This window comes from Rhinoderma darwinii, chromosome 2, assembly GCF_050947455.1.
Source record: "Rhinoderma darwinii isolate aRhiDar2 chromosome 2, aRhiDar2.hap1, whole genome shotgun sequence".
Taxonomy (NCBI): domain Eukaryota; kingdom Metazoa; phylum Chordata; class Amphibia; order Anura; family Rhinodermatidae; genus Rhinoderma; species Rhinoderma darwinii.
Window position 1 is genome coordinate 366,116,285 of NC_134688.1, and position 17,289 is coordinate 366,133,573.

The 17,289-nt window shown below is 42.6% G+C and overlaps 1 protein-coding gene across 8 annotated transcripts in view; it reads left to right on the forward strand.

Moving 5' to 3' along the window:
• Positions 1-17,289, forward strand: part of ST7L (suppression of tumorigenicity 7 like) — a 245,254-nt gene that overhangs the window by 15,811 nt on the left and 212,154 nt on the right. For all 8 annotated transcript variants that reach the window (XR_012881529.1, XM_075853863.1, XM_075853860.1 and 5 more), the window contains 2 exons: positions 13,768-13,930; positions 15,154-15,208. Coding sequence is in view for 7 of the 8 variants with exons in the window: in XM_075853863.1 (XP_075709978.1) it covers positions 13,768-13,930; positions 15,154-15,208 (218 nt within the window). In the remaining variant the exon portion in view is untranslated. The remainder of the gene's footprint in view (positions 1-13,767; positions 13,931-15,153; positions 15,209-17,289) is intronic.

The following is a 17,289-nucleotide window of genomic DNA, read 5'->3' on the forward strand; positions in this document are numbered from 1 at the left end:
TTTGAAGAGCCGTAACGTTTTTATTTTTTCGCCGATGCCATTGTAAATGGGCTTTTTTTTTTTTGCGTGACGACTTGTCGTTTTTATCGGAACCATTTCGGAGTAGATGCGACTTTTTGATGACTTTTTATCAAATTTTTTATTAAGGCTGGATTCAAAGAAAACAGCAATTTTTGCATGTTTTTTTATTTTATTTTTTACGACGTTAACCGTGCGGGTTAAATTATGTAATAAGTTTATAGTCGGGGTAGTTCCGGACGCAGCGATACCAAATATGTGTAACGTTTTAACTTTATTTTGTTTGTTAATAATAAAGCAGTTTGTAAGGGGGAAAAGTGGGTTTTTCATTTTTTTTATTTTTCATTTTTTTACTAGTCCCACTAGGGGACTTCACTATGCGATGGTCCGATCGCATTTATAATACACTGCAATACTTCTGTATTGCAGTGTATTATGCCTGTCCATGTAAAACTGACAGGCATCTGCTAGGTCATGCCTCTGGCATTAGGGCATATGTAAGCTGTGCGGAGTACATCAGGGTATATGTAAGCTGTGCGGAGTGCATCAGGGTATATGTAATCTGTGCGGAGTAGATTAGGGCATATGTAAACTGTGCGGAGTACATCAGGGTATATGTAAGCTGTGCGGAGTACATCAGGGTATATGTAATCTGTGCGAAGTACATCAGGGTATATGTAAGCTGTGCGGAGTACATCAGGGTATATGTAAACTGTGCGGAGTACATCAGGGTATATGTAATATGTGCGGGTACATCAGGCTATATGTAAGCTGTGAGGAGTACATCAGGGTATATGTAATATGTGAGGAGTACATCAGGGTATATGTAAGCTGGGTGGAGTACATCAGGGTATATGTAAGCTGGGCGGAGTACATCAGGGTATATGTAAGCTGTGCGGAGTACATCAGGGTATATGTAAACTGTGCGGAGTACATCAGGGTATATGTAAACTGTGCGGAGTACATCAGGGTATATGTAAACTGTGCGGAGTACATCAGGGTATATGTAAACTGGGCGGAGTACATCAGAGTATATGTAATCTGTGCGGAGTACATCAGGGTATATGTAAGCTGTGCGGAGTACATCAGGGTATATGTAAGCTGTGCGGAGTACATCAGGGTATATGTAAGCTGTGAGGAGTACATCAGAGTATATGTAAGCTGGGCGGAGTACATCAGGATATATGTAAGCTGTGCGGAGTACATCAGGGTATATGTAAGCTGTGCGGTGTACATCAGGGTATATGTAAGCTGTGCGGAGTACATCAGGGTATATGTCAGCTGGGCGGAGTACATCAGAGTATATGTAAACTGTGTGGAGTACATCAGGGTATATGTAAGCTGTGCGGAGTACATCAGGGTATATGTAAGCTGTGCGGAGTACATCAGGGTATATGTAAGCTGTGCGGAGTACATCAGGGTATATGTAATCTGTGCGGAGTACATCAGGGTATATGTCAGCTGGGCGGAGTACATCAGAGTATATGTAAACTGTGTGGAGTACATCAGGGTATATATAAGCTGTGCGGAGTACATCAGGGTATATGTAAGCTGTGCGGAGTACATCAGGGTATATGTCAGCTGGGCGGAGTACATCAGAGTATATGTAAACTGTGTGGAGTACATCAGGGTATATGTAAGCTGTGCGGAGTACATCAGGGTATATGTAAGCTGTGCGGAGTACATCAGGGTATATGTAAGCTGTGCGGAGTACATCAGGGTATATGTAAGCTGTGCGGAGTACATCAGGGTATATGTAATATGTGTGGGTACATCAGGGTATATGTAAGCTGTGCGGAGTGCATCAGGGTATATGTAATCTGTGCGGAGTAGATTAGGGCATATGTAAGCTGTGCGGAGTACATGAGGGTATATGTAATCTGTGCGAAGTACATCAGGGTATATGTAAGCTGTGCGGAGTACATCAGGGTATATGTAATCTGTGCGGAGGACATCAGGGTATATGTAAGCTGTGCGGAGTACATCAGGGTATATGTAATCTGTGCGAAGTACATCAGGGTATATGTAAGCTGTGCGGAGTACATCAGGGTATATGTAAACTGTGCGGAGTACATCAGGGTATATGTAAACTGTGCGGAGTACATCAGGGTATATGTAAACTGTGCGGAGTACATCAGGGTATATGTAAGCTGGGCGGAGTACATCAGAGTATATGTAATCTGTGCGGAGTACATCAGGGTATATGTAAGCTGTGCGGAGTACATCAGGGTATATGTAAGCTGTGCGGAGTACATCAGGGTATATGTAAGCTGTGAGGAGTACATCAGAGTATATGTAAGCTGTGAGGAGTACATCAGGGTATATGTAATCTGTGCGGAGTACATCAGGGTATATGTAATCTGTGCGGAGTACATCAGGGTATATGTAAGCTGGGCGGAGTACATCAGGGTATATGTAAGCTGGGCGGAGTACATCAGGGTATATGTTAGCTGGGCGGAGTACATCAGGGTATACAGTGGAGGAAATAAGTATTTGATCCCTTGCTGATTTTGTAAGTTTGCCCACTGTCAAAGACATGAACAGTCTAGAATTTTTAGGCTAGGTTAATTTTACCAGTGAGAGATAGATTATATAAAAAAAAAAAAGAAAATCACATTGTCAAAATTATATATATTTATTTGCATTGTGCACAGAGAAATAAGCATTTGATCCCCTACCAACCATTAAGAGTTCAGCCTCCTCCTGACCAGTTACACGCTCCAAATCAACTTGGTGCCGGCATTATAGACCGCTGTCTTACATGGTCACCTGTATAAAAGACTCCTGTCCACAGACTCAATTAATCAGTCTGACTCTAACCTCTACAACATGGGCAAGACCAAAGAGCTTTCTAAGGATGTCAGGGACAAGATCATAGACCTGCACAAGGCTGGAATGGGCTACAAAACCATAAGTAAGACGCTGGGTGAGAAGGAGACAACTGTTGGTGCAATAGTAAGAAAATGGAAGACATACAAAATGACTGTCAATCGTTATCGATCTGGGGCTCCATGCAAAATCTCACCTCGTGGGGTATCCTTGATCCTGAGGAAGGTAAGAGCTCAGCCGAAAACTACATGGGGGGAACTTGTTAATGATCTCAAGGCAGCTGGGACCACAGTTACCAAGAAAACCATTGGTAACACATTACGCCGTAATGGATTAAAATCCTGCAGTGCCCGCAAGGTCCCCCTGCTCAAGAAGGCACATGTACAGGCCCGTCTGAAGTTTGCAAATGAGCATCTGCATGATTCTGAGAGTGATTGGGAGAAGGTGCTGTGGTCAGATGAGACTAAAATTGAGCTCTTTGGCATTAACTCAACTCACCGTGTTTGGAGGAAGAGAAATGCTGCCTATGACCCAAAGAACACCGCCCCACTGTCAAGCATGGAGGTGGAAACATTATGTTTTGGGGGTGTTTCTCTGCTAAGGGCACAGGACTACTTCACCGCATCAATGGGAGAATGGATGGAGCCATGTACCATCAAATCCTGAGTGACAACCTCCTTCCCTCCACCAGGACATTAAAAATGGCTCGTGGCTGGGTCTTCCAGCACGACAATGACCCGAAACATACAGCCAAGGCAACAAAGGAGTGGCTCAAAAAGAAGCACATTAAGGTCATGGAGTGGCCTAGCCAGTCTCCAGACCTTAATCCCATTGAAAACTTCTGGAGGGAGCTGAAGATCCGAGTTGCCAAGCGGCAGCCTCAAAATCTTAATGATTTACAGATGATCTGCAAAGAGGAGTGGGCCAAAATTCCATCTAACATGTGTGCAAACCTCATCATCAACTACAAAAAATGTCTGACTGCTGTGCTTGCCAACAAGGGTTTTGTCACCAAGTATTAAGTCTTGTTTGCCAAAGGGATCAAATACTTATTTCTCTGTGCACAATGCAAATAAATAGATATAATTTTGACTATGTGATTTTCTGTTTTTTTTTTAGATAATCTATCTCTCACTGGTAAAATTAACCTACCCTAAAAATCCTAGACTGTTCATGTCTTTGACAGTGGGCAAACTTACAAAATCAGCAAGGGATCAAATACTTATTTCCTTCACTGTATGTAAGCTGGGCGGAGTGCATCAGGGTATATGTAAACTGTGCGGAATACATCAGTATATGTGAGCTGTGCGGAGTATATCAGGGTACATGTAATATGTGAGGAGTACATCAGGGTATATGTAAGCTGTGCGGAGTACATGAGGGTATATGTAATCTGTGCGGAGTACATCAGGGTATATGTAAGCTGGGCGGAGTTCATCAGGGTATATGTAAGCTGGGCGGAGTACATCAGGGTATATGTAATCTGTGAGGAATACATCAGGGTATATGTAATCTGTGCGGAGTACATTAGGGCATATGTAAGCTGTGCGGAGTACATCAGGGTATATGTAAGCTGTGTGGAGTACATCAGGGTATATGTAAGCTGTGCGGAGTACATCAGGATAGATGTAAGCTGTGCGGAGTACATCAGGGTATATGTAAGCTGTGCGGAGTACATCAGGGTATATGTAAGCTGTGCGGAGTACATCAGGGTATATGTAATATGTGCGGGTACATCAGGGTATATGTAATATGTGTGGGTACATCAGGGTATATGTAAGCTGTGCGGAGTACATCAGGGTATATGTAAGCTGTGCGGAGTACATCAGGGCATATGTAAGCTGTGCGGAGTACATCAGGGTATATGTAAGCTGTGCGGAGTACATCAGGGTATATGTAAGCTGGGCGGAGTACATCAGGATATATGTAAGCTGTGCGGTGTACATCAGGGCATATGTAAGCTGTGCGGAGTACATCAGGGTATATGTAAGCTGTGTGGAGTACATCAGGGTATATGTAATCTGTGCGGAGTACATCAGGGTATATGTAAGCTGTGCGGAGTACATCAGGGTATATGTAAGCTGTGCGGAGTACATCAGGGTATATGTCAGCTGGGCGGAGTACATCAGAGTATATGTAAACTGTGCGGAGTACATCAGGGTATATGTAAGCTGTGCGGAGTACATCAGGGTATATGTAAGCTGTGCGGAGTACATCAGGGTATATGTAAGCTGTGCGGAGTACATCAGGGTATATGTAATCTGTGCGGAGTACATCAGGGTATATGTCAGCTGGGCGGAGTACATCAGAGTATATGTAAACTGTGTGGAGTACATCAGGGTATATATAAGCTGTGCGGAGTACATCAGGGTATATGTAAGCTGTGCGGAGTACATCAGGGTATATGTCAGCTGGGCGGAGTACATCAGAGTATATGTAAACTGTGTGGAGTACATCAGGGTATATGTAAGCTGTGCGGAGTACATCAGGGTATATGTAAGCTGTGCGGAGTACATCAGGGTATATGTAAGCTGTGCGGAGTACATCAGGGTATATGTAAGCTGTGCGGAGTACATCAGGGTATATGTAAGCTGTGCGGAGTACATCAGGGTATATGTCAGCTGGGCGGAGTACATCAGAGTATATGTAAACTGTGTGGAGTACATCAGGGTATATGTAAGCTGGGCAGAGTGCATCAGGTCATAATAGGATGATGTAATAATGGGGTAAATGAATAATAAAATTAATTATCCATGGATAGTGACGTCTGCTTTGAACCAATCCTTTATGCGCAGGCCAGATTTTTGGGTGCAGGAGTCGCACTTCTGTTTGTCCGTGGTATTGTACAAAATATCTGCACTCCAGCATTGTTTAATCTTTGACTTCTTGACTAGTCCCATATGTAGCACAAGACCCCAAAATGTCATAGTTTCTGCTGCATTTACAGGGTCTACCAGTGGGGGCTGCAAATAAACACGTGGGGTTTTAGGTGAAGAACTGCTGCACATAAAAATTAGTCTGGGCCGTCGTTTTGTATTAGGGTATGTTCACACACACACTAATTACGGACGTAATTCGGGCGTTTTTGCCCCGAATTACGTCCGAAAAATGCGCCTCGATAGCGTTGACAAACATCTGCCCATTGAAAGCAATGGGCTGACGTTTGTCTGTTCACACGAGGCGTATATTTACGCGCCGCTGTCAAATGACGGTGCGTAAATAGTCGCCCGTGTCAAAGAAGTGACCTGTCACTTCTTTGGCCGTAATTGGAGCCGTTATTCATTGACTCCAATGAAAAGCAGCGCCAATTACGTCCGTAATGGACGCAGCGTTCAAGCGCCTGCACATGCCGTTACGGCTGAAATTACGGGGATGTTTCCTCCTGAAAACATCCCCGTAATTTCAGCCGTTACGGACGCTGCCGTGTGAACATACCCTTATTGTGTTCAGAGAGTCATAACTTTTTATTTTTCCGCTGACGAGCTGTGTGAGTGCTTGATTTTCATGGGACGAGCTGTAGTTTTTATTAGTATCATTTTGGGGTACATGTGATTTTTTTTTGGGATCAGTTTTTATTCAATTTTTTGGGAGGTGAGGAGACCAAAAACCTGAAATTCTCTCACTCTTTTTTATAAATTTTTAACGGTGTTCTCTGTGCAGTATAAACAACGTGTTTACTTTATTCTGCGGTTTGAAACGATTACGGCGATACCAAATTTATATTGTTTTTATATGTTTTACTACTTTTACAAAATAAAAACCCTTTTTACTAAATAAAATAATGTTTTAGTGTCACCATATCCTGAGAGCCATAACTTTTTTATTTTGATGTCGATGGAGCTGCGTGAGGGCTTGTTTTTTGCGTGAGAAACTGTCTTTATTGGTACCATTTTGGGGTACTTGCGACTTTTTGATTTTTTTATTCCATTTTTTTTTGGAAACAACGTGACCAAAAAAGGAAATTCTGCCAATTTTGTAAACATTTTTTTACGGTGTTCACCGTGCGGGATAAATAATCTGATATTTTTATAGTTCAGGCCGATAACTATTATGTATAGTTTTTTCATTTCTTTCATTTTATGTAATTATAGGGGACTTGATCAAGGAAAAAAAGGGTGGGTTTTTATTAGATGAATAATAATTATTAGTTTTTAATTAGATAAAACTTTTATTTATTTTTCTAAAACTTTTATTTATTTTTACACTTACTAGGGGACTTGAAGATCTGGTCCTCTGATCCCCTGTACAATACACTGCACTACTTATGTAGTGCAGTGTATTGTAACTGTCATTTTACACCTGACAGTCAGTCTATTAGGTCGTTGCCTTTGGCAGGACCTAATAGTCTTCCGTCCCTGGCCGAGCAGGAAGTCGTTACTACGCTTCCTGGTTGCCATAGCAACCATTGGCACCCCGCGATTTTTTGCGGGGAGCCAACGGGGTGCAGATCCAACGGGGTGTATCAATCACTTAAATGCCGCTGTCGCTATTGACAGCAGCATTTAAGGGGTTAAACAACGGCGATCGGAGAGAACAGTGATCGCCACCGTTGCAGCGGGATGTCAGCTTTATATTACAGCCGACACCCGCTGAAGACGAAGCGCGCACAACTCCTGTGCCCGCTTCATCCTCAGGGCGTTACTACGGTATACGCTCATTTGAGGAAAGGGGTTAATAAAAAGTTTTTTTTTTTTTTTTTTACATGTCTTTCTCTGATCTCCTCACGGATCTCACAGAAATGAGGAGATCAGAGAAAGTGACAGGAGCTTTCTCATGTAGACGACGTCACAGACGTCTGTGATTGGTCAGTCTCTGAAGACTGACCAATCACAGCAATCGCCGGCATGGGGGTCTGCTGAATTGTCCCCAGGCCGGTAACAGAGACGGTTGGCTGTCAATGACTATGTTGGTTTGCTGTGTTATCACTATGTTGGTTATTCATGCTCCGCAATAGTATGGCGCAGGTCTGCTTCAATAAGCGGCGTGTGCCGTACTATTGCGACGCAGGTACGCAACAGGTTAATAGGCAAATGTGTGCCTAAACTTTATTTTGTAATGTATCTTTCAGCCCCATCTGTATTGCAAAGCGCAGTTTAAGAAGAAAAATAGTCTTTACAGTATGTGTTTTTTTCATGGCAGTTATTGTCAGAGATCTGCAACTGTATAGGCATAAAGTTGAAATGATCTGTCCATATGTTTGGTCTGACTGTTTCAAAAGGTCCCACGAAATGTAAACACTGAACCTGGTGTGAATTCAGCCTAACAAATATATGGGTTTTATTAGAAACTAGCTTTAATACCTGGTGTTGCTCGGGAGGTTGACTTACGGTATAGATAGAGTAAAAGCTCACTATTTAAAGGGAAGGTGTCATTATTTTTTTTATTTTTTTAATGATATTGCTTTTAATAAAATATAAACAAAATGTTTATTTATTTGTGTTGTGACTTTCTACTTTTTACTGTATTTAAACTTTTACTTCTCTATGGGGCTGCCATTTTTTTTTTCATCTCTGTATGTGTCGATTAACGACACATGCAGAGATGGAATACGGCACATACAACTCCATAGAGAATGCGAACGGGAGCCGTTCCATTCCCAGAAGCGTACGCCGTTTGTGTGAGAACGGCGTATACTCCGCTCCCACACAGACCAAAACGAAGCTCGTTCGTAGAGTGAAATCTGGCACCATTTTCATGTGGACCTGAAGCCACTGCCGGACAGTAAGATGACGACTTCCGGCCGCGGCTTCTGGCAATATGTTCAACGAAGCAAAGGCGCAAGGAATAGGAGCGTAGACCAGCGGAGGTAATTTATGTTCATGTATGTTCGTGTTATACTGTCTGCTGTGCCCTGTATCTAATCCTCCTACACTGTGCAGTCGCTCAGAAAATGGCGGCACACAGTGTAGGAGGTTTGAAGACATTCAAACCCCTCTTTCTCCTGGGAGAGGGGATGGTGTGAGGACACTAGAGGAGAGTGTGTCCACCCCAAATTTGCAGCATAAATCAATGAGGTTGCTTTACCACAGTGACCATGCTGCAATTTTTGGAACTGCTCCCTCTAGTGGCCAGCACATGGAAATGTTATAAATTAGAATCTAATTTATAATATTTCCTGACTTGTGAAAAAATTAAAACAATGAGTAATCACTCAAATACTAATTATTTAACGGAAAAAAAATTCTAGCGACACAATCCCTTTAAATACCTTTCAGTATGAATTTAATTGCTAGAGAGTGTAAATGTTATTGGAAGCATAAAAGAAATGAAATGAAGCGATATATTCATGACAGATTTATATAGAGTTGATTTAGGACTGCAGGTTTATATTCCAACACTTTCTTGTAAACAATGTTTTTTGTCTTTTGTTCCGGTGCCAAAATGTAGAGATTCTTTCCAGTGCCGACTCTGGAGCAAGCAACATATATTTGCCCATGGGAAAAACAGGGACTTTGAAGGTGTATTCCTGCCACTTTCATTGATTGACCTTGAGCCGTGTTAATTGTCATTGCGAAGGCTTTATAACACACAGAAAAAAAAGGAACTAAATCCAATTTACTGGAAATGCACTTTAATCCGTTAAAGGGGTTTTCCCATTATGACAAATAATCCCCTAACGAGAGGATTAGTGATAATTTTATGATCACTGGGGGTCCCACCGCTGGGAAACCCACCAATCATGAGAACGGGGGTCCTGAACCCCCAAATCCTCACTGCACTCTCCGCAGCGAAGAGGAGTTTGAATGGAGAGGCGGTCGAGCATGCACCCGCCTATCCATTCATGGTCAATGAGAATGACAGAAATAGCCAAGGCTGTTTCAGTCATTCCCATAGACATTGAACGGAGCGGCAGTGCGCATGCCGCTAAATTCAATGTCCTCCTCACTGTGGTCGAGCAGTGAGAAGGATCTGGGGGTTCAGGACCCCATTCTCACAAAGGGTGGGGCCCACAGCGATCAGATAATTATCACCTATGATTTTGGGACTACCCCTCTAATTCAATAACATTATTTATAGGTTTTTACAAAAAATTAAATCATCTTGAGATATATATATATATATATATACACTGATATTTTGCACATTTCCATATTGGTTTCTATGCCACATGGACCCCAAATCCATTGCCTACAGAATTCTATGGTCCTACACTGTCCTTCTGTGTGCTTTTGATTTTACATGGCGGCACACAGGTTTTTGTGATATTTAGTATCACATACAGTTTTATGGATGTATTCTCCGCAAAAAACTTTGGGGGAGATTTATCAAATCTGCTGCAAGGGAAAAGTAAAGTAGTTGCCCAAAGGTAATAAACCAGATTCCAGTTCTCATTTTTCAAAGGCCATTTTGAAAATTAGAGACGCAATCTTATTGGTTGCTATGGAAAACCACTCCACTTTTCCTTTGCACCAGTTTTGATCTCCCCCATTGCTTCTAGGTGAAAATACATTGCCCCACAGCAGCTCATGAGGTGCACTACTGATCCGTACTGCAGTCTATGCGCCTGTAACAACCAGCAGCTGGGCCACTCCGCCAGAGTGTTGTCTAAGCAGCCTTCCTGGTCTTCACCCTTTAATCCCTCTACAGGTTTATGGTCTTTGCTGCGGGGAGACTGCCAGGTCGCTGCCTATTGAGGTGGTCCTGGCAGATTAACTGCTGGCCAAACAGAAGCTGAGCAGGCACATGTAGATGGTACCTTGGTGGTAGCAGGATACAGGCTGGTGCCGGATTACTGGAAGCACCCGCAGGGTACAGGATACCGACCGGTAACAGATACAGGATACCAACAGGTAATGGATACAGGATACTAACGGGTAACAGACACAGGATACGGAACCTTTGCAGGATAACAGAAGATTTGTCCAACTTTGCTCAGAAACTGGACAAGGGGCACTTATAAAGCCCTGGGGACACTACACTTTTACTGGCGACACGCTGGCCATTTAAGAAACGGCAAGAGTGCGCGCCCTATGGGCACAGTGCAGGGGAGGAGGCAGGGAGACACTGGCGAGCATGAACAGACCGACGGCCGCGGCTGAGAGATCCCGGCGGTCTGCAGTCGCCGCCGCTACATTGCTGCTGTATGGCTCCGGACACATGGAATCCCTGGATGTTTCCTTTTGTTCCTTTTATTTTATTCAGCTTTGTTCAGAAGTTTAGTTGTCTTTTATATGTTATAAAGTCTGTCAACTTCTGATGGTTTCTTGGATGCCACAATCAAACGTGAAAATTCCATTAGAAGCTTTTCATATAACTATTGTGCTGCAAATGTAGTTTATTTGGAACACACATGATGTTGGGCACATTATTAGCCATAAATAATCTGGGGTGTCCAGAAAATGAACATAAAGTAGTATCATTTATGAAGCATTGTCTGGTGACAGTAATTATTACTATCCTATGTGTCTACTGTAGAAAATCCTTTACCCGTAGCTTTAGTCGTAATCTAGTAGCCCTCAAGGTGGCGCTCAATAACCATAAACTTTCTAAGCTGCATTCTAATGGTATGATATTGTATTGCCTCAGATTTGATATCGCTCCTTCATATTACACCTTTTTATTTAGCCAGTTGTAGACAGAAACATGAGCAATTTAGTGGCGAGTAACGCAAATTTAGGAGACTGCAGGACATTTTAAGAAGCTGAGGAAAATATTTGGTCACCAGCATCAATAAAGACATCTGCAATGATCTATTCTAGCTTCTCATGTTAGGCTCCTTTCACACTACCGTTATAGTACGTTTAGGACTCTTCTGCCAGAGCAAGAGGTGAAACGGAAAGCATTGCTTCCGTTAGAATTTCAATGGTAGTTCTAACCGAAGTCCGTTTGCCTCCGTTCGCTAGGTTTCTAGTTTTTTTAATGGAAGGAAAAGTGCTGCAGACCGTCATAAAAACAGAAACCTAGCGAACGGAGGCAAACGGAAGGTATCTAAAACAAAAGGGTTACCATGGAAATCAATGGTAATTCTAGCAGAAGCACTGTTTTCCGTTTGCACTCCCGTTCATCTCTTCCTCCGACGTAGTGTGAACTTAGCCTTACATGACTGATATTTTGTCCAGAAACCTCCGTGTCACCAGTTTTTAAGCTGATGAGACCAATTTTTTGCTTACCTGTGATACATAGTGCAAACCGGAGTCTTAGACCCTGTTCACACAGAGTTTTTTTACACTTTTGTTTACACGGAAACCACGTTGGAAAACGTGCCAAAAAACGTCCGAAAACGCCTCCCATTGATTTCAATGGGAGGCAGAGGCTTTTTTTTCCCGTGAGTGGAAAAACAGTATCGCGGGAAAAAGAAGCGACATGCTCTATCTTCGGGCGTTTACGTCTCTGACCTCCCATTGACATCAATGGGAGGCAGGGAAAGCGTTTGTCGCTGCGTTTTTGCCCGCGATGCTCAATGGCCGCGGACGAAAAACGCGGCAAACGGCGTACAGGCAGGTCAAAATTCAGACGTAATTTTGAGGCAGAATTTTCTGCCTGCAAAAAACTCTGTGTGAACAGGGCCTGACTATACAGATCTCTTCCATGGTTCTGTTGGTCTCGAAGGGCAGGATAGAGTAATCTATGTGCTATTTTACCCAATACAAAATAAAGAAAACAAAAATATAATGAATCCCATTATAAGTGATAAAGGATCCACATTACTGTCTCGGATCCTTTAAAAAGGGAAGACATGACGCCAGTGTGAACAGAGCCTTTTTTTCCCCTTTACTTTCTGTATTTTGTAAAACAAAAAAAAGGGAAGAATACTTTAAAAAAGCAATCAGAGCTTTACCCCTCGTGCACACGGCTGTTGTGCCACTTGGGACGTTTTTAACGGCATCCGAGTGGCACCCGATAGTCTCCACGGACCCATTCACTTTAGCGGGTGAATCACGTCCATGAAAACTGACCCGATTCTCCGATCTGAGGAAAGAGGACATGTTCTATCTTCCCTCGGATCACTGACGGGACTCGGGCAGCGCACATGGTTGTGGGCATGAGGCATTAAACTATACAGGCTTAGGTCACAGGACTAGATTACAGATCAGATCAAATAAAAAAATAAGCGTTCTTTAGTATGAATAAATCATAAGTAATATTTGAGCAGGCAAAAGAAGTCTAAGGGTCGCTCATACTGGAAGATAAGAATTTTCTTATTCTTTTTAGTAATTCAGATAATTGGCCATAATCACCATATTACTGCTCTTCTCATGTGGAGAGGGGAACAGAGGGTTATTTCACTGTATATGGGTGTTTACTGCTGCAAATATTGGTTCCGTACTAGTGGAGCAAGAAATGAGCGATTCTCTCATTATGTAATAATTAGATATAGAGACTGTGGGCAAGAATGAAGTGCTTGTGAAGTGGATATATGGATGCAGTTTAATCAAGAAGCAAGTCATTACTAGGGGGGGGGGGAGGATAAAGGAGTGCTTGAGAACATCAGAGCCCCCTTCTCACTATGTGGAAAAGGTCCGCAGTTGTAGAGAAAGCGTCTATTGCGCTGTTTATTATCGGACATATTTCCCTTGTGAGGATACATACACACATTGTGGTTGAGTTTTTATTTTGTAGATTTGCCGTCAGTATATTCGAAAACTGCGTTAATATCCTTTAGTCTCTCTTAGGTTTAGATTTTGAGAATTTGCGAATGTTTGATGGCTTTTCATCTTGTTATAATACCCATTTAACCATGCTCTGAGTATTTCACCTTAGTACCTGTTGTATATGAACAAAGCAGAGACATTTGTTTTTTTACAACTTAGCTCGGTTAGCATCAGCCTATAATTTAAGCATGCCCCCGGCCGAACATGAAAATGCCATTTATGTTGTCAGTGTGTGGATTTATTTCCTTTTTGAAGTCCAGTTAGACAGCAGACTTTGACTGTAAATGCTATATTAGCGAACGCCTTATTTGTGTATTTTGTGTTCTAGATTTTTGAATGGTGTTACTTCCGGAAATACGGCGCATCTTTCATCGAGCAAGTCTCTGTAAACCATTTACGTCCTCTGATGGGAGGGATTGATCCTGGAGCCCCGGGAGAGGGTTTCTTCCCCAGCGCTGGAGACAATGAGACCAGCAGACAAACTCTGTCAGGTGACCAACAGTGACAGAAATTATCACGAGCATTTCCTAACACGTACTATTCACATCCTATTGATGGTGTCACCGGCATCACAAAATACAAAAGCATAGACTTGCTGGCCCTAAAAAGCAGAAGTGCCACAGTGTAGTTTCCATCTGGAATCACGGGTGTAGAATGAAGTGTAATGACTCAGTGTTGCTCAGCGAGCAAACATCATGTCTCCGCTCCTCGAAACTCCTAGACGTTTGTCAATTCTGATTCATGATTTCTTTGCATTAAAGAAGCTGAGTAGCATAAAATATCGCAATTTTTACATATAGTTACATATTTCAGATAACAAAATAATGCTTAGTTCAGTGATTCCTTCGATACCGGAGCACACTAAAGGATGCCCTCAAATATTTGTGGAGACATTTTACGCTTTCTATTGGAAGTCGTAGCCCTGCTCCTGGGAGATTTTTCATTGTCTTATTTTAGATATAACAGTTGATTGCACCTCTTAACACCATGTTTTTATTTCCTACATTCTGTGCTGATTCATTTAAAAAAACCAAAACAAATCTTTATAATGGTTGTAACTCAGTTTTTCTGATACAGAGCTCCAAATCCCCTGCATAGACTATAGATAGGTGATAAATATAACCAGTCAGTAGGGTTCTGACTGCTAGTACCCCCTCTGATCCCGAAAAACGAGCGACCCAGAGTGCCCTATTTGAAGAGCAGTCCTGCGCATAGGTGATGAATTATGATTATGGGAAAACCCCTTTAATGCCACAGTATACACGTATTCCTAAGCTCCCTCTAGTGGTGACACAGAATTTTGGTCCTATTTCGGAAAAACTAAATGGTGTTCGAAGGTGGACTTTTACTTTAAGGTAGGAACTTGCTTTCAATGTAACAGGACCTTCATAGATCCGGACATCAATGACTTCTGTGTCTGCGTTGTAGCTTGAGGATGACTACACAAGTTTCCATAGTTTATTTTGTACCAGTACAGGGAATATTGACTTCTGTTTCAAAAGCAATTGTCTCTGTCTGACATTTAGGATGTTTTACCACTATGCGGTTTCCCGTATTGCCAGTTTAAGCTGCCGAGTTTTAGTTCAAACTGTTCAAAAGGAAACGACTTTTGGATAAGCAAAGTATTCTTATGTGACAAAAGACGGAACATGTATAAGATATAACATAAATAATAATGCCATATCTTAAATCGTAATGTGTCTTGTCTTTCCAGAGTGCAAAGTGTGGAGGAACCCCCTGAATCTTTTCAGAGGAGCAGAGTACAACAGGTAAATATTGTCAATCATTTCCAAGTAGAACAATCGCTCGAACATCACTCCAGATTTCAGTTGAGCACAAAGTGGGCTACAAGACCAAACTGGTTGTGTTGTACATTGCAACCAATCGGCTTCTATCTTTTATTTTTCCAGAGCAGTTTAGAAAATAAAGCAAACAATTGATACAATTGACAACACTGCCACGTTTATGTATATTAGAACCATTGAGTTCAGCAGGCATATGTTATATATCAAATGGTGTTTTCAACTTTACTCTAGTAAGGAGCTAAATGAATCTTTCATACAGCATGTGAAGGGTGCAGAAATCCCAGCAGCCTGGAAACCATACCTATTAGTGATGTTCCTGCTGACATCTACATTTCCAGGGCTTATTGAGTTGTCTGTGTATGCTCTGCTGGCTTTACATTCCACATGTTTGCCTGCCCAAATAATGAAAGTAAATATGATACATGAATAACTTCAGATGGTTACATTTAAGCTTTTTATTTTATCTTTACCAAGGTTACATTAATGTTCCATGTTTAATGTGTTGTCATTTGCCTTTCCTGCCTCTTCAGTAATTACCCAAATAGGTATTATTGCTGTATTGGCATATAGTGCAGTTGTTTCTAATGTACAAGCGTTAATGCTGTTGAAGAGAAGTTGCTCACACCATAACTGTGTATTGCTGTATGGAGCAGTATGGGTTGCTACTTGTAGGTACAGGTGGCACAAAATCCATAGAGCGAAATTAAAAAGCTTAGAGTATGCAGAGAAGTTCAGGGATGTAATATGAATTCTAGGAGACATTGTAACAAATTCCGTCATAAAGCTAAATTAGTGAATGCAAATAAATCCACAAAATTACCTCTCAAAATGCAGATTAACAGGTTGAAATGACGTACCGTATGTCTCAAATGCTGCTGCATCGAATCCCCCCACAGTAAACCCTCATTGTTCTTCTTACTGGCCAAGTGGTCTTTCCATTTAACAAAATAGGCTAACAGCAGGAAATGTGAGCAAAAATAAAAAAATAACCGATACTCACCTATGAAATACCCGCGCCGTTCCATCATAGACACGCCGGTGGTCCCCCACCGGTTTTTGTTTATTTTGCTGTCACCGATGACGTGAGAGTGATCCACGTGACTGGCACCAGCGGTCTTGTGCCGTTTATGCAAGCATCATCCCTGAGGCCAGTTATTGACTGCAGTGCTCATGATGACATATGACCTGTCATCGCTGACGGCAAAGAAAACAAAGACCAGCACGACCACCTGAGCGTTGCCGCTCAAGTGGCATGGGATTTCATTGGTGAGTTATAGTTATTTTTTTTTAATTTTATCACATTTCCCGCTGTTAGCCTATTTTGTAAAACTCCTGGACAACGCCTTTAACCCCTTCCCGCTATGTGACGTAATAGTCCGTCACAGGAGTTGTCCTGTTAACGCAAACTGACGGACTATTACGTCACAGCATGAACAGGGCACTGTGTCGGCAGACACGTCTGCAGACACAGTTTTAAAGCAGTGATAGCTAAACTGCTTCAAGGCCAGGACCGGAGCTAGCCTCCGATCCGGCCGATTAACCCCTTAGATGCAGCCCTCAAAACCGAGAGAAGCTTACAAGCCGATTGGAAACCTGCAATGAAATTGCGGGGTTCTGATGACTGCTCTGGCAGACCGGAAGCCTAACAATAGCCTCCTGTCTGCCTAGAACGGAAGCCTGCTAGGTCCCGCCCAGAGGCGGGGCCTAAAAGGCGCCCGGCCGCAGTTTCAAGATGGCGCAGGCTCAGAAGCCGAGCCTGCGACATCAGCCGTTGGTGTCAGCTGTATGTTGCAGCTGACATCGTGCTGTAACGGCAGGGAACGGAGTTAGCTCTTATCCCTGCTATTAACCCCTCAGATGCCGCGATCGCGGCATCTTAGTGGTTTGTAGCGATCGGCTTCGACACGATGTTATCGTGACGAATCCGATCGCTGCTATGGCAACCGCAGGCCTAATAATGGCCTCCTGGTCTGCCACGTACGATAGCCTATTAAGCCCCGCCCACAGACGGGATCTAATAGGCTTGCTGTCAGTGACTGACTGAC